The sequence below is a fragment of the Motacilla alba genome, chromosome 2 (assembly GCF_015832195.1).
Source record: "Motacilla alba alba isolate MOTALB_02 chromosome 2, Motacilla_alba_V1.0_pri, whole genome shotgun sequence".
NCBI lineage: Eukaryota > Metazoa > Chordata > Aves > Passeriformes > Motacillidae > Motacilla > Motacilla alba.
In genome coordinates, this window is record NC_052017.1 from 2,525,969 (window position 1) to 2,547,055 (window position 21,087).

The 21,087-nt window shown below is 44.0% G+C and overlaps 1 protein-coding gene across 16 annotated transcripts in view; it reads right to left on the reverse strand.

Annotated features, from left to right (window-relative positions):
* Positions 1-6,856: 6,856 nt before the first annotated feature.
* NKTR (natural killer cell triggering receptor) overlaps positions 6,857-21,087 on the reverse strand; it is a 39,264-nt gene continuing 25,033 nt past the window's right edge. For 8 of the 16 annotated variants that reach the window (XM_038127500.1, XM_038127507.1, XM_038127512.1 and 5 more), the window contains 9 exons: positions 20,551-20,773; positions 19,851-20,003; positions 18,735-18,822; positions 17,196-17,341; positions 13,311-16,247; positions 12,629-12,724; positions 12,441-12,500; positions 11,025-11,123; positions 6,857-9,322 (listed from right to left, as the gene is read on the reverse strand). In XM_038127500.1, the coding sequence (XP_037983428.1) occupies positions 9,244-9,322; positions 11,025-11,123; positions 12,441-12,500; positions 12,629-12,724; positions 13,311-16,247; positions 17,196-17,341; positions 18,735-18,822; positions 19,851-20,003; positions 20,551-20,773 (3,881 nt within the window). In that variant the 3' untranslated portion in view covers positions 6,857-9,243. Of the gene's footprint in view, positions 9,323-11,024; positions 11,124-12,440; positions 12,501-12,628; positions 12,725-13,310; positions 16,248-17,195; positions 17,342-18,734; positions 18,823-19,850; positions 20,004-20,550; positions 20,774-21,087 lie in introns of those variants that run through there. The other 8 variants (XM_038127506.1, XM_038127505.1, XM_038127504.1 and 5 more) reach the window with 8 other exon arrangements.

Here is a 21,087-nt window from a genome sequence, read left to right on the forward strand (position 1 = left end):
TCCCAGATGATTTTCAGTGGCTTTGGTGGCACGGAGAAACCAAAATGAACCTCAAAGTCTCCGCAAGGGCTCCCACTCACCAGCCCTGCTTCCCACAGACAGGAACATCGAGTCCTTGACATCCTCCCTCTTTCTTGGGCTTTTTCTTACAGTTTTTCATTTTTAAAATGAACAATTGTTTGTCACAAGGGGAAGATCTGATCTTCGAAGGAGGGAGAGGTAAGGCCCAGGGTCTGGAGGCCATGGGCTGAGGGTGATTCCTATTCAGCCAGAGGTGGAGGACCTGCAGGTCTGAATGGAATATGACATTTCCAAGGTGTTCCCTAAAATCATCACAGAATCCCAGAATGGTTTGGGTTGGAAGGGACCTAAAAGATCATCCAGTTCCAGCCCTGCCATGAGCAGGGACACCTTCCACTATCCCCGAGTGCTCCAAGCCCCATCCAGCCTGGCCTTGGACACTGCCAGGAATCCAGAGGCAGCCACAGCTTCTGTGGAAAATTTTTTCCAGGCCCTCACCACCCTCACAGCCAAGACTTTATTCCTAATATCCAATCTAAACCTATTCTCTCTCAGTTTGAAGCCATTCCCCCTCATCCTGTTGATGCCTCAGGTTTCAGCTTTTATATTTTCAGGTTCTGTGCTGCTTTAGTGTGTGGGGCTGGGTTCATATCAGGGGATGCTGAGCTCTCTGCACAGAGCAGGGAGACAAAACAATTCCTGCTCCAGCTGGGCACCAAGGACAAATGATCCAAAGCTCAGCCCAGGAGCACAAACAGCGTGGGCTGCAGAGAGAAAAACAAGCAGGGTGGGAGTGCCTGGGCTAAAGCTGGAACGGGACAATGAACTGCAAGGTGCAAATGGAGCAGAACTGAGCCAAGGGAGAGACCCCGGGAGCGCTCGTGCATTTTGGGACCATTTGGGTTGATCTTGGGTGCAGCCCTGGCTGGGCTTTTGTGCTGCCCAAGGTGCATCCATGGAGGATTTGAATAAATCCCTGCTTTATTCTTTAGCTCTGTCCAGTCCCTGTTCCAGGTCAGCCTGCACAAGGCATCACTGTCACTCCAGGCCCTTAAAAAGTCTCTCTCCATGGTTCCTGTAGCTCCTCCAGGCACTGCCAGGCCACAGCGAGGTCACCTTGGAGTTTTTCCCCTCCAGACTGAACAACCCCAGCCCCAGGTGCCAAACAGCAATGCCACCTGGGGAGCAGCAGCTGCTCTGTGCTGGTGACACCGGGTGACACCTGCAGCTCACGGGGACACCCCTGGGCAGCCCCAATCACCAGACGCCACAGGGACTGATTTGTCCCTTCAGCAGACACACTGGGGATAAGGGAAATGAAGTGACAGGGGATATATAAATTGACATTGCTTCATAATATATAATATATTATATATTACACAATACATATATTATATGTATTATGTAAAATATGTATATGTAGTAATATAATACATAATATATAAAATTGACATTGCTTCACAAAATTGTTTTTAAAATCTCTCTTTATGCTGAAACACGCGTCCCTCTTAATGGAACAGATTCGTTCTCATTCTTTCTCAAATCTCCTGCTTCTGAAGGCCCACAAAGCTCTGCTGACTGATTCACCTCACATTCCCAAGAGCCAGGTGTTTCTTCTGGAAGTGCAGCAATCTTCACCCTCTCCCCTTCACGAGGACCTTCCCAAACCTCCTCATGCCTTTTTGATGCCTTGTGCAGGCTGCCCTAGAGCAGAGGCTGGACAGAGCTAAAGAATAAAGCAGGGATTTATTCCAAGGCCTCCATGGATGCACCTTGGGCAGCACAAGAGCCCAGCCAGGGCTGCCCCCAAGATGAACCCAAATGGTCCCAAAATGCACGAGCGCTCCCAGGGTCTCTCCCTTGGCTCAGCTCTGCTCCATTTGCACCTTGCAGTTCATTGTCCCGTTCCAGCTTTAGCCCAGGCACTCCCACCCTGCTTGTTTTTCTCTCTGCAGCCCACGCTGTTTGTGCTCCTGGGCTGAGCTTTGGATCATTTGTCCTTGGTGCCCAGCTGGAGCAGGAATTGTTTTGTCTCCCTGCTCTGTGCAGAGAGCTCAGCATCCCCTGATTTGAAGCTCAGACCCAAACACAAAAGCAGCACAGAACCTGAAAAATATGAAAGCTAAAACCTGAGGCATCATTTTCATTTGCCAAAATTCATTGGGGTAAAGTTACATAGATGCTGCCCAAGTGGGTGGCCAAGGCACCAAGGAGAGGGGAAGGACCTTCCTTATCCTCCCTCACAGGGTGCACCATGAGCTGGAAGAAAAAGCAATCCCAAGAGGGAGGGCAGCCTCTTCCTGTCTGCAGGAATTAATTAAGGAATTTTGCAGCCTGAGGCCAGGACTGGGACATAATGGCAGAGTGGGAGCTACAAGTGTTCACAAGCTGTGTTGAGCTCAGAACTCTCCGTGCCAGAATCACAAAATCCTTAAGGTTGAAAAAGAGCTCCAAAATCAAGTCCAACCATTACCCCAACACTGTTTACCACAAACCCTGTCCCCAAGTGCCACATCCACACATTTTTGAGTGTTTCCAGGGATGGGGATTCCACCACTGCTCTGGGCAGCCCCTTCCAATACCTTACCACCCTTTCCATGAAGAAATTTCTTTTGATATCAAATCCAAACTTCCCCTGGCCCAGCCTGAGGCTGTTCCCTCTCCTCCTGTCCCTGTTCCCTGGGAGCAGACCCCGAACCCCCCTCCTGTCAGGAGCTGTGCAGAGCCACAAGATCCCTCCTGAGCCTCCTTTTCTCCATGCTGAGCCCCTTCCCAGCTCCCTCAGCCTCTCCTGGTGCTCCAGACCCTTCCCCAGCTCCATTCCCTTCCCTGGCCACACTCCAGCCCCTCAGTGTTTCTTGTGCTGAGGGGCCCAACATCGCACACAGAATTCCAGGGGCAAAGTCAGAGAATCCCTGGGATAAGGACATCACTTTCCCTGGGCTGCACTCTATTCCAGCAAGAACAGATGTGGCTGGCACTGAGGTCACAGGAGTGATGGGACACCAGCTTGGTGACCTTACCACTCTCTGCAGCTCCTGAAAGGTGCCTGTGCTCAGCTGGGGCTGGGCTCTTTCTCCAGGCAGCGCTGACACAACCAGAGCACACAGCCTCGAGCTGCACCAAGGCAAATACAGGCTGGAGAGCAGGGAAAAGCTTTTCCCAGGAAGAGAGATAAAGTTCTGGAATGGCTGCCCGGGGAGGTGCTGGAGTCACCATCCCTGGGTGTGTTTAACACAGCCTGGATGTGGCACTGGGTGCCAGGGTTAATTGAGGTGTCAGGGAACAGGTTGGAGTCGATGGTCTTGAAGGTCTCTTCCAACCTGAGATTCTGTGATTCCTCAGGCAACCTGAGGGTGCCTCGAGAGCGGCCACTCCTAGGCTGTCACAGAGCCCACCCAGGTAGTGGTGAGTGCCACGGCGTGGGTGGCATGTATGGGCTATGAGGATCCAAGATAAAGGAACAAGAGAGAGAACCTCAGTGGGACCAGGGACAAGTGCCAAGGAAAAAGAGTCCTGACAGCTGTTGTGGTGGGGTTCCAGCTGTTGGTTTCTCTGGGTCTGGATTGAAGGCACTTGAGACAGAATTTCATGTTCAGACTCAGGTGTTGATTATTTCTTATCAGTAAAACAATCTCACAACCATGAGTTCAGCAGCTTTTCATTAAAAGGCACAAAATGGCCAACAATCTCTTGTTCCAAGGCCTTTTGAGACTAAACTGTCCAATTAAGAGCTGACACCTGGATTCTTTTCCCTTTTAACCCAAGAACTGATCCCACAGAGCAATGTGGACTTTTCTGCCCAATTCCAAAATGCCACCCAAACCCATGGAGAGGAAGGAAGAAGCATGAAGAAGAAACCCAGGGGGGACACCCTGTGCCCTCCATCTTGCTTCCATCCAAAACATACTAAAAATCCCAAAACCTCAATTTCTCACCCAGTGATTCACCCACACTGCTCTCTATAATCTATTTCACACTTTTGTGGGTTCCAGTCTATCTTGAAGTCTGGGAAACTTTCTCCATGGATGAGGGTCAGAGTCAGTGCTGCCCTGGGGGTCAGGGCACCCCAGAGCAGACAGAGAAATATTCCCGGTTCCCTGGGTTTCCACAGCTCCTATAAAGGGAGTGGGTGTAAGGGGAAGAAACACAAAGCAACCAAGGGGAGGAGTAGAGCACCTAAGAGAACCAACAGGGACTACACCGAGGAGGGAAGAAGCCCTGGAGACAAATAATCTGCTAAAGAGGGGACAGATTGTCACAGAACTTTCTGGAAGGAGATAAGGGTGGTTATGGTGACTGACAGGGAAGGTGGGCAGCACAGCTGGGATTGACAGGGACATTTAAGGAGATGAGGGGAGGGACAGGGGGATTGTCATCCTGAGGGACAGTCAAATGGCAGGAAAAGTAGGGAGTAAACAACTTGGGGAGAAACCGTTCTGAGGGGATGGAATGGGGGTACAAAGGATCAAACCGTTTCTCTAAGTGACAGAGAATAGGTATCTTTTGTAATAGAAACAACAATAAAACTTGTAAAAACACACAACGCCACAGATACACAGCAGAAATATCAATTAATCCCAAATTAATGCAAATCCCTTCTTTGTGCATCCACTTCCAATTCTAACAATATGCAACAAGGAATGCAACCACCAATTCCTTATACAGAAGGAGAAGAAATGAATCCAGCTTCAAAGCCTGAAGAAGGAGCATCTTTGCAGAGCACAAACCCAGAAATTTATTTCCTTCATTAAAAACTCCTCCCCAAACCTGCCACAGGCCCTCTGATTTCACTCATGCAATCTCACCCACTTCCCAGGGATTTCCTGGATATGATGAAATGCAGGCCTGGGTCCCTTTAATTGTTCAGATGATTTGTAAGCAGTTTTAATGTACCAGGTGGAAAAATCATTCCTGTTTCACCACCACCTAAAAAAGCATTATTTATTTACATGGATGTGAAGCAGGGGTGGGGCACCCAGAGCTCGATCTCCTCCTGATTTAAATCCCAGGCAGTGTTCCGTTTGGGAATGACAGCAGATGGGATTCCAGGGTGCAGCCCAAGGTCATCCAAACATGGTACTCTGCTCTGAGTGGGATCATCAGGAACCACACAAAGCCAGAACAGAAATTTAATCCACGGCAACAGACCCAGGGATCCTCAAGAAGAGCTCTGGGAATGCTCCTTCCCCTCGAGTTCAAGGACAAATAGCCCTTGTTTGGAAGTGAGAGAGTGGGAAGGGAATCTCTTGGCACAGAGAGGGCAGGGAAAGTGTGTTTATGGCGTGGCTTTGTAAATCTGGGATTTATAAGTAGTTGTTGGAGAGGCAGATGGTTCATTTAATGTTGTCTTATTTGAGACAAGGCACTCACCTGCAACTGGTGCCACCCCACAATACCCTGTGGATAACCCATTCCCAAAACAACCCAGACCTGCACACCAAACCTTGCTTAGACCTTTTTTTTTTCTCTTTGATGAAATCACTCCTAATTGAGGAGTAATTTCACTCCATTGCAGGATTTCAGACCTGTTTCAATCCTGAGCAGGCCATGCCTGGGTGTCACCACTCTATTTTTACCCAGCACTGCTCCAGCCCTGCCTCCATAGCCAGCTCAAGGTGACAGCGTGACCTCCACAGCAGCAGCACCTGAGAGCAGCCCTGGGATCCCCAGGATTGACTCCTGCAGGGAACACAGCTCTGGAAGCACCAAAAACATTGTGTTCTTGAAAGAAAGGCTGGTGACTACTTCTATCAGCCTGCCGGGGAGGGGATTCTGCCCCTTCACCCCTGTGTCAGCTGTGTCCAGCTCTGGGGTCCAGAGGAGACCATGGGGATGTTCCAAGGGCTGGAGCCAGGCTGGGAGAGCTGGGAATGTTCACCTGGAGAGGAGAAGGTTCCAGGGAGAGTTCAGAGCCCCTTGCAGGGCCTGAAGGGGCTCCAGGAGAGCTGGAGAGGGACTGGGGACAAGGCCTGGAGGGACAGGACACAGGGAATGGCTTCAAACTGAAAGAGGACTGGGATAGATGAGACAATGGGAATACATTCCCAGTTTTCTCTGCAATGGCACAGGTCTCACAGAGAAGCTGTGGCTGCCCCTGGATCCCTGGCAGTGCCCAAGGCCAGGATGGATGGGGCTTGGAGCAGCCTGGGATGGTGGAAGGTGTCCCTGCCATGGCAGGGGTGGCACTGGATGGGCTTTAAGGTCCCTTTTAATGTCCCTTCCAACCAAGTCATTCCAGGACAAGCTGGTTTATGCTGCCCTGACATGAGAGCTTGTCCAACACTCACCGTTTCATCTGCTCTGTGGTGGTGCCAGTGCCCCTCCAGGGTCAGGCAGTGCCAGGTTATCCAGGTCACACAGAAGGCCTTACCAAGCACCAAGGAACCACCTCCCCTCGTCCTCCTTACCTCATGCCAAAGCCAGTATTTCCACTGAAATCCAGTTTCTGTGGAACAGAAGGTCTGAAAGCCTACTGGATCAGTCTGCAAGCCACCACATCTGCTGCCCTGGGCTAACAGCACATTTGCACTGTGCTGAGGAGATGATCTGGGAATGTGTATTTGGGAAGGAGATTCAGCAGAGTGGATAAGCTCAGCCCATTCCCAGATTTCCGTGGAGATCTATTAAGTGTTTCTTTTCACCAAGGAGAGGAACCTTTTATAGATCTTGAGGAAGTGGTGAGACCTCAAATCACTTGGACATTTCAAAATATTTGTTCCTCCAATGACTATTATGTAAACCCAGAGTCCTGCTGAGGAGGAATAGCTCCCCTATGTAGGTCAAGAAAAGGAAAACAACTTCGTGTCTGAGTCTTGCAAGGGACAAAAGTGGATTCTGAAAGTGTATTTTTAATTTTCCTGCCCGTTTCCTTCAAGCAGCGCCACGGATTTTTCCAGATGCAGAGAAAACAGCATTTGCAGATATGTACAAAAGTTTATTTTACAAACAGCAACTACTTTGGAATAACAAAATTGCAAAAACATAGAGCAGCGTTAGAAAACCAGCTCAGGGGGACATTTTCCATCTGAAGCACAATTTAACAGACTTCACTAAGTAAAAATACCCCCAACCCTTCCCTCAACCCCTCCCCAACCACTCTCTACCTGATGGAATTTCTTTATAAACCTTTGACTAAAGATATGAAAGACTTCAGTGACAGTGCAGTAATTTTTGATAACTACAGTTAATTGTTTGACCGTATTTCTATTACCTTTTCCTGGCCTTAAAAAGTCAAATCTGAAATATGGTAAAAATCTGATCCTGGAGCAATATTTTCACTAATAGGTATTGAATAATAATGGTTATATTTGTATATTTTGTAACATCATGAACCCTCTAGTTCTATTTTCTTAGTAAGGTAAAAAAACCAAGTTGCAGTTGTTTGAAAATGATGAATCTGCAACAAATATGACTGAAGTATTTGTTCAGGACTCAGAGATGGCTCCTGCTGTTAGAAACGTGTTTGTAAATGTATCCTGACTTGGGTATTAAATGTATTTAATGCTAAAAAACATCAGAGGTTTACCAAAGGGTGGAAGGGTTGCATGCACACACTTTGTCACTAAACTCTTAAGTGTAAGAAAGGGGTAAGAGCAGAGTTTTGAGTACTTCTAGAAAAGTGAAAAACCTCCATGGCCAATTCAATTTCAGGAATGTGCTGTGGCTGGACAGAAATGGAGGGAATCATCACCATCTCCCTTTGAACTTGCTTTTCATAAGTGTACCAAAAAAAAAAATCACCAAATTTTGTGGAGCTTAATTCAATCAAAGAGAGAAGGAATTGCTGCCTCAGCGAGAAATTACTGCTTTTAATTTTCAAAGCTACTGGGTCCTGATGAGATTTAGAAAAATATTTTCCAATATTTGAAAATGAGCAAATGAAAGCATCTCCAGATATTACAGAAAGTCAGCAACGGAAACTGTTTGGTACAACAGTGCTCACTGGCTCTAATCAAACCACATTTGTTTTGTCACTACAGACCCCAATTTTCAGGTTACATTATGCCATTAAAAAATCTGGTTCTCAGAACGCAACTTTCTAAACCTCCCCAAAAATTTTACAGATTATTTTAAATCAACTGAATCAGAATATTGCAAGAATTACTCAGTGGTCTTCAGCTTGAGTCTATTTATATTTTTGCAAGCCATTTGCCTGTAACTTAAGAGTAATTTTTGGTACTAAACTTTACTTTGAAGGTATTGTTCATGCTTTTTATGAGGCATCCCAGTATTTTTGTAGTCCTGCTTTACCAAGATATAGTTCAGTATCTGCAATATCAGTATCTGATATTCCCTATGGTGAATGGGATAGAGCTTTTATGAAGGAACCTTTATAGCTGGTTTTCTCAAACAATTATCATCATGTCAGTGTTTGAAAAGTGCTTTGGACAAACTCATGATACACTCATGGCTTACAACACTCAAAATGTGTTGAAGGACGCCAAGCACTGTAATAGGAACTGAAATCAAAGTCAGGAAGTGTTTGGAAACACATTTTTAGTCTCTGAAGGACATTGCTGTTTATCACAAAATTCCTCTGTAAAACATAAAAAGTTTAGACAAGTTGGATATTAAGCTCCAAACTCATTCATCACGCTTTTGCTCACTGCTTGTCAGTTTGACAGTTCCCACTGGGCATCAGCTCACCTTTTTCCAGCAGAATTCCAGAACACCACAGTTCAGGAGGGATTAAGACAGAGTGGCAGGCTTTGTTTTCCTCACCTATATCCTGTATAGAATGCAATAATCAACATCAAGACAGAATGGAAACAGCTTCCAGCAATAAAAAAAGCATTTTCAACTAGAAATGGCAGCCTTTTTAAGAAATTGACTTCACAGTTTAATAGTTGCTAGCACATCTTTCCTAAGGTGTTTATAAACAGACTTGAAGACAGTCCTGACTGCTGCACCCAAAAAGTGGCAGCAGCAATTCACCTAAGTGTAACTCATGGCTTGGAAAAGCTGATTCAAGGAAACCAAACTGGGGTTTTTCATTATTATTTTGTAAAAGTTGCATTTGACATAAAAAAAAAATAAAAAATAACATCAGCTGTCAAGCTCAGTCCTTCTCTCTGTAAGCAGAGTTGAGTTCACTGTTAAACGGGAACGTTTCAGCTAATTCAGCAAACAACCTTCACTTGTGACGCTGTCAGAAGAGTTTTTTTGAATATAACACTGAAAAAATTCTGGAACAGAGTTTCCATCCTCAAAGGAAGGCTCTCAGCTGTATCTGCTGCTCTCACTGGGGCTCCTGTTGTTGGAGTAGCTGCGATCGCTGTCGCTGTCGGAGCCGTAGGACCTGCAAGGAGAAAAAAGATTTAAATGCCCCAAAGCTGCAGTTTGAGCTTCAAATTTAAAATTTCATCATGTCAAAGAATTGTTACAGATAAGAAAACACACCAGTCTTTTACAGGATTGTGTTTCTGGAAAGTGAAGGATTCATTAAAGGATAGTCAAGATGGAAAAATCATTAAATTCATATGCTGAAAACTCTGTGTAACTCAAGTCAAACTGTAACTTCTTGCTTTCTCTGTTACAGCTAAAAACCATGCAAAATTAATGTTTTTATGAAAGCTAATTGAGCTGAGTGAGAAGTGCATTCTAACAAGTGGAATTTTACACTGCAAGCATTTCTCAACTAGGATAATTTCACAAATCCTTGATTTATATATTTTATTTTCTTGTTTGAAGGAGGGTCTTAAAACTTAGGCCTCATAACCACAACAGAGGTGTGTTTGTGTGTCTGCAGTGTGGAAATTGTATTTAAAATGTTTTGGCTCCTCCAGACAAATTCCAAGCTCAGCACCTGGCCAAATGTCAACACAGAGCCCAGATGGTTTCAGACAAGCCACAGGACATGTTCAAATTACACAGCACAAGCTTTCAGAGATTTTCCAGCCCCCTGCCTGTAAGGGAAGCTTTCTAAGTGAAAGGTGAGCATTTCCTAATCCCACACTGAAGCTCCTCAACATAATACAGCAATGGTTTTTAAGTTTATTTCCACAGTCTTCATTAAATCTCATTAATTTTCCCTTCAACACAAGATGAAAGTTGTCTTGTGCAAATGGGTGACAGCAAAGTCCATTAAGAGTCGGTATAAAGCTGTGAAAAAATTTATATGAAGAGAGGATGAAAATGTACAGTAGTCTGAGAAACCTGATTTATTACTAATAGGGGGCATATTAAAAGGTATAAAACAAATCATCAGTGATATTAAATGTACCTACAACTCTCCACGTCTCTGATCTCTGTGAAATGTGCTCACTTACACTTACATAAATCCCCTGGACTGAGGAGAATAAATTTTATTCTACACTCATCAGATTTGCAGGTCAAAATGCTCTTTTAAAATACATTCTACGAAGTTAAAAATTAAATCTGGATTGCAGCAAAACTTTTAATTTCCCTTCCAGATTGTTTTAGATCCACTTCTGCAGCACAACCAAAAAGAATTTGCCATACAGTGGAATTCTTTACATACCAGGCAGCTTTTAATCCATAACAGAGCACTCAATTTAAATCTTGTGAGCTATGTGGGTTTTAAAAAACACTTGATATTATTTTAAAAATATAATGATTCTATTATTTGATTAATTAAGGTTTGGCAAAGACCTTTGAGATCACCCAGCCAACCGAGCCCCACTGTCTTCACTATTAAACCATGTCCTCAATGCCATCGCCACAAGTTCTGAACCCTTCCAGGGATGGGGACTTCATTTCCCTGGGAAAAGCTGCTCATTTTGAATGCATGGATACAATGAACTGGCAATCAACTTTCCCCTACCCTGGGTGCTTCCCCATCCTCCTATTTGGAACGTCAGAACTTCCGACTGCCTCGCTCACACGCAGTCTCTGATTTTAATTAGAATTTGGTCTGAATTATTACTTTTGCTGAGTGCATTTCTTATTCTTATGGGGGAAAAAGCAGCACTCTGGCCTTGTTAAACATCCTCTGTTTGTGTTCAGCAAATCCTCGTGCAGCCAAGCCGGGCCAGACCCACCTGGATCTCCGGTCGTAGCTCCGAGATCTCCGGTAGCTGTCGCTCCTCTTGCTCCTGCTCCGACTCCTGCTGTAGTAACTGTCATAGGTGTAGGACCTGCTTTAAAGGGGGGAAAAAGTAACACTGAATACATGATTTCTGGTCTAAAATGCTGTTGTAAATGCTGGTTTAAAGGATATTTATATAGAGATATGAGGGGCTCTATAGAAATTATTTTCAAAGAAGTGCCAAACAATTCTACGCTCTATGAAGGTTTCAACACAACAACAATCTTCAAAGTAACAGTAAAAATCTCAAATTTTGTTAGGAAGGACATACTAAGCATTTATAAAGCTTTGTGCTGTCCCCCTTTTTTCTAGTAAAATTCTTGTTTGCTGGTACTTCTGAAAGCAAGCCAGCAATTCCATTTACAATTCAATATTATTTAAAAAAACAAAAGCAAATATGTTCACTACTAGTTCTAACATTACCTGCAACTGCAATGCCAGGATGGTTTGGTTATTTTCAGCTTTTGAAAGTGTCTTGTGTTCATTTTGCTTTGATTCAAGTTGCCATCATGATGTTATAATAATAGTTTTAAGTACTGCAGATCCCTGGAAGTGTCCAAGGCCAGGTTGGATGGGGCTTGGAGCACCCTGGTCTGGGAGGGTGACCCTGCCCATGGCAGGGGTTGGATAATCTTTAAGGTCCTGTCTAACCCAAACCATTCTGGGATTCTGTGAGATAAAAGTAATCCTAAGAAGTATTTTTATAAATAAATATGTATTCGGATATGCATTTGTATTACAGTATGTATAATAAATTAGGTAGTATGTATAATATATAATAGTTTCATATACAATAATTATATAATAAAGTCTACTTTAAAGAAATGTAAATAAAAGTAGACTTATACTAAGATGATTTGATGGGCAGCACATTTCTTGCAGAGTTTGTATAAAAGGACAATCTGATGCCTCAGGTTTCAGCTTTCCTATTTTTCAGGTTCTGTGCTGCTTTTGTGTTTGGGTCTGAGCTTCAAATCAGGGGATGCTGAGCTCTCTGCACAGAGCAGGGAGACAAAACAATTCCTGCTCCAGCTGGGCACCAAGGACAAATGATCCAAATCTCAGCCCAGGAGCACAAACAGCGTGGGCTGCAGAGAGAAAAACAAGCAGGGTGGGAGTGCCTGGGCTAAAGCTGGAACGGGACAATGAACTGCAAGGTGCAAATGGAGCAGAGCTGAGCCAAGGGAGAGACCCCGGGAGCGCTCGTGCATTTTGGGACCATTTGGGTTGATCTTGGGTGCAGCCCTGGCTGGGCTCTTGTGCTGCCCAAGGTGGATCCATGGAGGCCTTGGAATAAATCCCTGCTTTATTCTTTAGCTCTGTCCAGCCTCTGTTCCAGGTCAGCCCTCACAAGGCATCAAGTCCATACCTGGATCGACTGTGGTGACCATAGGAGCTGCTCCGGGATCGGCTCCTGCTGTAGCTCCGGCTGACAAAATCAAAACCACAGAGGGGTTTTTAGTCAACAGAAACCAAAAGTGCTGAAGAGGGCAGGGGGAGAGGGGGAAAAAGAGGAGGAGAACATGTTTGGCACCGTTTCCAGCTGGATGAACTCACCTACGGCTCTTGTAACTGTGGTAGGAACTACTCCGGCTCCTGGAGCGATCTCGGCTGTACCAGCCCCGGCTCCGGCTCCTCGAGTAGCTCCTGGACCTACGACCAAGGACACCAAGAGAGAACACAGCTGAGGAGAAGAGCAGCAGAAAATGGGAACCAGAAGTCATGAATCTTTAGCTTGCTAGCCAAATATTTATTCCATACTTGCTAGGTGATATGGCCACTGAGTTAATCCAAGGGCTGGAGCCCCTCTGCTCTGGAGCCAGGCTGGGAGAGCTGGGAATGTTCACCTGGAGAGGACAAGGCCCCAGGGAGAGCTCAGAGCCCCTTGCAGGGCCTAAAGGGACTCCAGAAGAGCTGGAGAGGGACTAGGGACAAGGGATGAAGGGACAAGGAGGTCACTTCACACTGACACAGGGTGCCCAGAGAAGCTGTGGCTGCCCCTGGATCCCTGGAAGTGTCCAAAACCAGGTTGGATGGGACTTGGAGCACCCTGGGATAATGGAAGGTGTCCCTGCCCATGGATGGTCTTTAAGGTCCCTTCCAATCCAAACCACTCTGTAGTTCTCTAACACGGGGCTGTTAAAAAAAAATCAAAAACACAACCTGAAAAGCCTTCCTTGAAATTACAAGAACATTCCATTTGCCAGGGCTGGCTGTGGGAACAGCCCACGCTTCTCACCTATATGAATATGTAGAACTTCGGGATCGACTTCTCGAGTGACTGTAGGATATGGACCTGGTTCTGTGTCTGGATTTAGACTCAGATTTACTTCGTGACCTGCTGAGACTCCTGGAAGGGCTGTTGTCGTCTCTGCTCGGAGATTCCTCCTCACTGGAACTTTCTTGGTTCCTTGGCCGACGATTTAGCCGGGCTGTTTTCCTCACTTCATCAAAGAGAGACCCAGGCCTTACTTTATTTTTTGCTTTTATTTCAATTCTTAAACCTGCTGGTTTAGGCTCTGGTGCTGATGGTACATTTTTAACCTCCGTGGTCGTACTGATTGTTGTTGGTTTTAAGTTACCAACACCTTGCAAAGGTTTCCATTTATTGTCTACCATATTGCTTGGTGTATTTTCAGAAATGTCACTTTTTGAACTACAGTCTTTAGCACCAGACACAGGGGCAGAGTTATTTTCTTGCCTTCCCGTTTCTTTTTCTTCTTTAACATTAATAAAGTCTCTTATGTTGTTTCCCAGTTTGACAGCATCTTGCTCAGGGGTCTCAACCTGCAACTCTTTTTTTACACCAGCATTTAAAGGTTTAGCAGTGAGAATGACAGGAGACAATACATCCACATCCACCTTCCCTGGCGAGTTACGATCCGGAGTACAAATCTCCATGTTGTCATCTGTCTGAATAACATCTTCCAGCCCATTCTGGTTATTTTCTTCAGCTTGTTTAATCTCACTCTTGCAGACAGCCACGTTTATTCCCGAGTTTAAAATACCAGTTGAAGTGCTTGTTTCAATGGGCTCTTTATTAAGGTTGCTGCGATCTGGCGAGGCCCCACATGTGGTGTTTTTATCTAAAAGGTTTTCATTCACACATGACTTTTCACCATTCCCCATTTTATCTGTGATTATTTCATCCTTTTCATAAACTTGTTTTTTATCCTTTATGTCCCTGCTAAGCTGCTTTTCTTTTTTATCATCCTTGGTAACCGGCTTTTCATTTATCTCATCATCTTCTTCTTCTCCAAACTCAAGGGGGGGCTGCCAATGAAACATTTCTTTTCTTTTCTGGACTTTGTGTTTTTTCTCCTTTTTGCCTTTCGATTTTTCTTTTGCTTTTTTGGAATGTGATTTTTTAGGAGTCTTTTTCAACCCATGTTTGTGTTTTTTCAACTTGCTTCGAGTGTCTGCTGAGCTAGAACAAGAACTCTCAGACTCAGAAGATGACAACCGTTTGCTCGTCTTCCATGCGCAGTCAGAACCCACAATGCCCTCTGAGGAATTGGATTGTTTTTTTATCCTTTTGGTAACACTAAGCTCCGTGTCAGACCCTGAGGTGGCCTCTCCTTCTTCTTTCCCAGAGGAGGGTCTGGAATCCCCCCTGTTATGCTTTGCCTCTCCTCTTTCAGAGTTTGACTCCGAGTCCCATTTGCTACCTGAGTAGGATTTGCGTTTCGTTTTTGCACCGCCTCTGGGCTGCTCCGAGCATTTCTCCTTAGCTGCTTTCTTTTTGGAGAGATCAGAATCCCGCTCACCCTTGGCTTTCTCCTCCCCTCTCTCAGAACTTAAGCTATTTTTATCCTGTTTCTCAGCATCCCCTTCTAACGGAAAGCGGCCTTCTTTTTCTTGGACCGCTTTGGCTTTGGCGGAGCGCTCGCTGTCGGAGGAGAAGTCTGAGGATGACAAACTGTCACTCTCCTTCAACCCTTGGGAAGACTCATCGTAGTCCTTTGGATGCTTGTAAGGCAAAGTGCTATCAGAGCTCGCTTCCTGCCTCAGTTTGAGGCCCCGAGCTTTGGGATCGCTGGATGTGGATTTCCTTTTGTTCCTGCGCCTGTCCTCATCGCTGAGGGAATAGTCAGACGTGGACTCGCTGTACCCCGACCTGTCACTGCGGTATTTACTCGGGGACGGTGACCGGCCAGAAGAAGGAGATTTTGTCCTCGAGCTCGACGGGCTTCTAGACCTTGAGTAAGATCTCGAGTAGGAGCGGCTTCGAGAGGACCTGCTCCTGGACCTCGGCCAGCTCTCCGAGCTCCTGTCGCTGCGGCCTTTGGAATAACCGCTCCGATCGCTCTCGGAGCTCCTCTCCTGCTTGCGATAGGAGGAAGAAGTGTTGGCCTCCTTAATGACCACTAAATTGTAATTAGTTTGGGTGGGAATTAAGTGGGTTGTTTTAGCTTTCATCTCCTGAATTCGCTCATACGATGGCTTCCACGGTTTCTGCCCAGGTTTCCACCTTGAAGGTGGGGGACTGTCACTTAAGGGTATGACAGGGAGGTTTTCTGGGACAACTGGTGGCACGATAACTTTGTCACTGGGCAGCATCACTGCTCGGACAGGCTCAGCAGTCTTGGTCAGCTTAGTGTCATTTAACCGTGCTGAAATATTTCGTGGAGAACTGGGAACAGTCTTTTGCTGCCTGGGGTTAGAACTTGACCGTGACCTACTTCGAGATCGTGATGATTTAGAGGCTGATCTTGATCTAGAACTTCTTCTGGTGTAAGATCTTGATTTAGATCTAGACCTGGATCTGGACCTGTAGTACGATCGAGATCCTCTGCTTGATAAAGATGACAAGCTCTGGTCTTCCTTATCAGATTTAGACCAGTCTCTCCTGGATGAACGCCTGGAAGACAATGAGGAAGAACGAGATTTCCTCTCACGATCACAAGATGATTTTGTCCTCCTGTGGAAGGAATGTGAGGATTCTACATCTGATGAGGCTGATGTTTTCTTTTTCTTTGTTTGCTTGTGCTTCTTGAAATGTTTCTGCTTTTTAGATTTCTTTTTATGCTTCACCTTCTTCTTCTCTTTCCTGTGCTTCTTGTGATGGCTGGAGTATCTCACAGTGCTTAGATCAGCATAACCGTTATGGGACCAAGACCTGGATCTCCGGGATGCACTCCTCTCATCCCACCTGCTGGTACAGGGGTCACTCAACCTGGAAAACAAACAAACCCCAGACTAAGTGCAAAAGCTTTAAAAACATTTCTATAAATTAAGTATTTTTAAACTTATTTAAAATTAAGTTTACATAAACCCAAGCACACAGACTTCAATGACCAGAGAATTGCTTTGAGTTCCCTACACTCATTTTAAGACCTAGAATTGCATCACTATCAAGAGCTACTTCTCCATAAGAAATAAATCAGCCAACACAAGCAAGTTTTGCATATTTTAGGACCTGTGTAAAGAGATTTAAAGTTTTAATTACCTCAGTCTGCAGGACTTTGACCTCTACAAAACAGGATCCTTAAACCACACTTAAATACAAGTTTTAAAACATCTCAGTACATAAAAAAGAATAATCTGAAACATTTGCAATTACGCACTACTAGTTAAATATAATATTTTTAAGTTTTCCTTTGAAGATTTATCTCCTGTAATTTGATAGAAGCTCATATTTAGTATCAAGCCGTCAGGAATTCTGGAGAGCTGACTTCCATCCATCACATAGTTTGCAACTGCTGAAAGAACACACAACTAAAACAATAAAGGCTTAGTGGATTTGATTGTTTTACTGCAAAGAAACCACGTAATCCACTTTGAGGAGAAGGAAATTACTGAATCTTTAAGGTTGGAAAAGACCTTTGAGATCACCAAGTCCAACCACCAGCACCACCACCTGGTTCAGCATTAAACCATGTCCTCAGGTGCCATTTCCACATTTTTTCTGAACACTTCCAGGGGTGGTGACTCCGCACTTCCCTGAGCAGCCTGCTCCAGTGTTTTCTGTGAAAAAACCAATTTCCTAATATCCAATCTAAACCTCCCCCGGCACAACTTGAGGCCGTTTCCTCTCATCCTGGTACTGCCGTGGTTACATCTACACAACCAAGGAGGGCTTGCCAAAGTCCAGGACATCTCAGAGCTATGCTGAGGCTCTTACTTGTCTCCTTTGCTCCACTTCTCCCCGCTGGGTGCTCGGTACGTCCGCAGTCTCTGCATCTCCTCCTTCCAGTGGGGAGGGGTCTCGCTGCTCTCCTCATCGTCTGACTCGGAGCAGGAGCGCGACCGCGGCGGGGTGTGATAGCGCTGGGACGGCAAACACACACAGCTGCAGCAAGGGTTTCTTACACAGCTGCTGCATCTTTTATACTTCTTATAGAGCATTCTGCAAAGCCTGAGAGAGGCCAGCAGCTCACCCAGCTTTTGGAAATAATGAAAGGAAGAATGAAGGAAGAGGCCATGGATTCCCTTTTGGAATAACGCCATTATTGCAGATAAGCACCCTTGTTTCTAAAGCACAGATGTTTCACTTCAGTCAGACTCTTCATGGTTTGTAGGAGCAAAGACAAACCCCGTGTCAAAAGTTACTGCTGTTCAACTCTTCAGAAATAGGAATCCAGATTAAGTGACTTTAAAGCAATTAAAAAAATAAGAAACTGAACACCAAAAAAAAAAAAATCACAAAAATAACCCCAAACTCTTTCACAAAAAAGAGCAATGAAGCTTCACATGTAAAAAATTATGCTTAGGCAGAGCATGTAAGTAGGCAACAAGAGCTGCTTGTGCAGCAGAGAAAGAAGAACTCTGCTATTGCTAACTCATTATTTTCCATTACCCAGTGGGAGACACACTTAGGTAAATTTGGGAAGAAAATCAGATCCTCCTTGACTCAGTAAAAGCACATCTGGATTTGACTCAATTATTTTGAGCCACTTATAAAAGCAATAAAATGGGGTGAAAAAAGTGTTGTCCCCCAAAATAAAATCACAAAGATGCATGTATTTATTTATCCAGGTAATTGCAAAAGGCTTTAAATCATCCTTCTTATATAAAAAACCAAAATCAAGATAACCTGAGCTTGACTATTGTTTCAGCTGAAGCAATGACTACTTAAAAAACATCTTTTACAGAAGAATGGCCTAAAAGATTGCAGGGTGTCACGGACCTCCCTGATTCTCACACTTTACACTCTGGAGTCTCATGGAACCTACCAACAAGTATTTTGAAAAACATCACACCTGGACAGAAACTGTGCTAATAAAGACACTAAGAGATGGAAGAAAAATGTGTTTCTGCAACTGCCAGCCCTAAATGACATCTTTTTTCATTCTTAATTTTGCTGAGAAAGTGCCAAAATGATGAAAAAAAAAAGAAACCCCCAAAATCTGTCAGAAGCCAATTCCGCTCTGCTTTAAGTTATTTTTCCCCAAGTCTTTATTTACATAAATATTCCCAAATATTCCATTTAGGTATTTTTTTTTCTCCAAACAATCTTTCAGTTAAGAGACAGTAACATGAAGGTTGGAAAAGAAGTGTTATAAAATCAACTACCTGACAGGATTTCAATGCTTTCTAAACTGGATCCTACAACGTGTAAATAAAGTGTCATACAAAGCCCTCTAGGGAAATTCAAAGCTCAGAGTCAGGGATGTTACTCTGGGTGAGAGGAAATAAAGAAATAAATAAAATTGTCACATACTATTGTGCCTCTTCCTTTAATTTTTCGTCCAGACTTAGAGACTGATGGTTTCTGGTCAGTCAGAACTGGTGCAGCATCAAGAAGCTTCCTACATAAATTAATAAAGTATGAAGTTACAAAGAAAAAAAAAAAATTAACTTACAATTAGTTTAAGTTAAAAACGAGAAATATTCATCATCTTATTCATTTTTAGACAGAACTCAGCGTTTTCTCCAAGAAACAAAGCAAGAGAGTTCTGCAACAAAAGGCAAATCAACATGTATTTGTTTTCAAGCAAATGTGCAGCCTGATCTCTTGACACAGAAATTAATGCTAACAATGAACTTGCAAAACACTGTCACAAGAGGTTAACTTGTGTTTGGGGCACAAATCCTGAAGACAACATGGGCAGAAAAGTTTCAGGATCTCAGTTCAGGATAGTTCACAGGTTCTAGAGCTTTGCTTCTTTCAGCCTATGTAATATCCCCAAAAATAGTGAGTAAATCTTTGGGAACATGAGTGATGTTCCAAGAAAAGACTTACAGGAGACTGTATCGTTAAGGGAAAATAAAAACCCAACACCAAACAAACCCAACACTGATTTTAGAGCTAATCCACTGTAATGGATTGGCTCAGCTACAAAAGCAATGAAATTTGACAGCGGAGGTACAAAACACACTGAAAGCATCTCGTGAACTTGTGACTTCCTTTGCAGCAAAAGAAGAGCATTTTCTCTTATTCTCAAACACTGCTAAAGCCACGAAATTCCAGGGGATTGATTCTGAACCAAAGCTTCTTCATCAGTCTAAGAAAGGTGAAAAATCACCTCTCCCAATCCCAAATCTCCCTTGCAATCAAGTATTTCTTGTGGTTTGCACTGCATGATTACTTCTGAAATTATTCATTAATTGTTTTTAATTGAGTTTAACACCCTTAAAGACCAATGAAATCATCTTGAGATCTCACTGAAAACCCCTGGCACAGGTCACAAGGAAAAGAAACTGTAAAAAGGCCAATGAAATAACCACATGCAGCATTTCTGACACTGCAGTCAGCAGCACCCGGAAGAGAACGTTAACAGGAACATTTCATGCACAGTTTTCAGCAAGTCAGAATAAAAAGCTCGGAGTTCCTTACGGTTCAGGCTCTACATTGACAACAGGCACATCTCTTCTGAGCAAAAATCTATTTTCAGGCACTGGGGGGATTTCTTCAGGACGTACCACGGGCTTGTCCCGCTTGGTGCTAAGGTCGACTTTGTCTGCGACATCGCTCTTGTCAGAAAGGCTGCTAAGGGAAAGAGCAGGGTGAGAAATCACAGTTAGCTGGGAAATGCCTTGTTCAACTGGATTCCAAGAGAAGATGCATCAAACTTAGAGTTGGCTTAACAACCAAGATGTGTTCCACAACCCATTTTAGGCTAAAGGGAGGATGGGCCACTATTACTGGAGAGAAAGTTCAGATCTTGCTTTACAGGGAGTAATTCTGCTTTTCATTTACACCTTGTGAGATATTTTTAAAATATAATCAAATATATATATACAAAGTTCTGCAATTTGCCTGAAGTCTCACTTTTACACAGGTGTGCTGAGCCCTGAATACTTTCACATGCTGGAATTTAGTCATTTCAACATCACTCCTGCTTTTATCTACAAAGATCTTCCATTTAATGGAAAACTCAACATGCTCAACTTTAGGGTTTTTTGTTTGTTTATAAAATCATGCAGCAAACCCCAAACTTAAAAGCATTTTCATATTTACTGCTTGAGCACTTGCTGAATGCAAAGCAGAATTCCCCAGATTTTACTGCAATTGTTAGATTTTAGAGACCAGTCACCGTCTTTGGCTTGAGGTTCGCTTGCACCTTGGATCCTCCTTCTTCCTCTCCTCCTTCCTTCGTTTCCTGGACTGTTTGGTTTTAGCTCTTCTTTTCCTCTTTTTCCTCCTGCTCCTTTCATTCTCAGCCTCACTCTCAGATGAGGATTCTGAAGAGCTGGATGCACTGGAAGAGGACTCTGAGGCTTCTGAGTCAGAGCAAACTTTCTTCTTCTTCTCCAAAGCTTGAACAGATATTTTCAATTGGCACTGTGCACGTGTGTGTGCACGTAAAAGCACAGAGCACGTCATTTTACAGATGTACAAATATACAAATGGGCCATTTTAGGGAAGCTCTGTGAACTTTTTCACAATATCAAAGAATCAAAAATTCATCTGATTGTGCCCAGTCTAAATCCATGCTGGTATTATACAAATATTTTCCAGCAAAGACAAAATACACAGATAAGCAAAGACCACTTGTAGTAAAAAAAAAATTAGGTACTTTCAGAAACAATGCATAGGTTGCAAATCAAAGATTAAGAATAAATTAGTTATT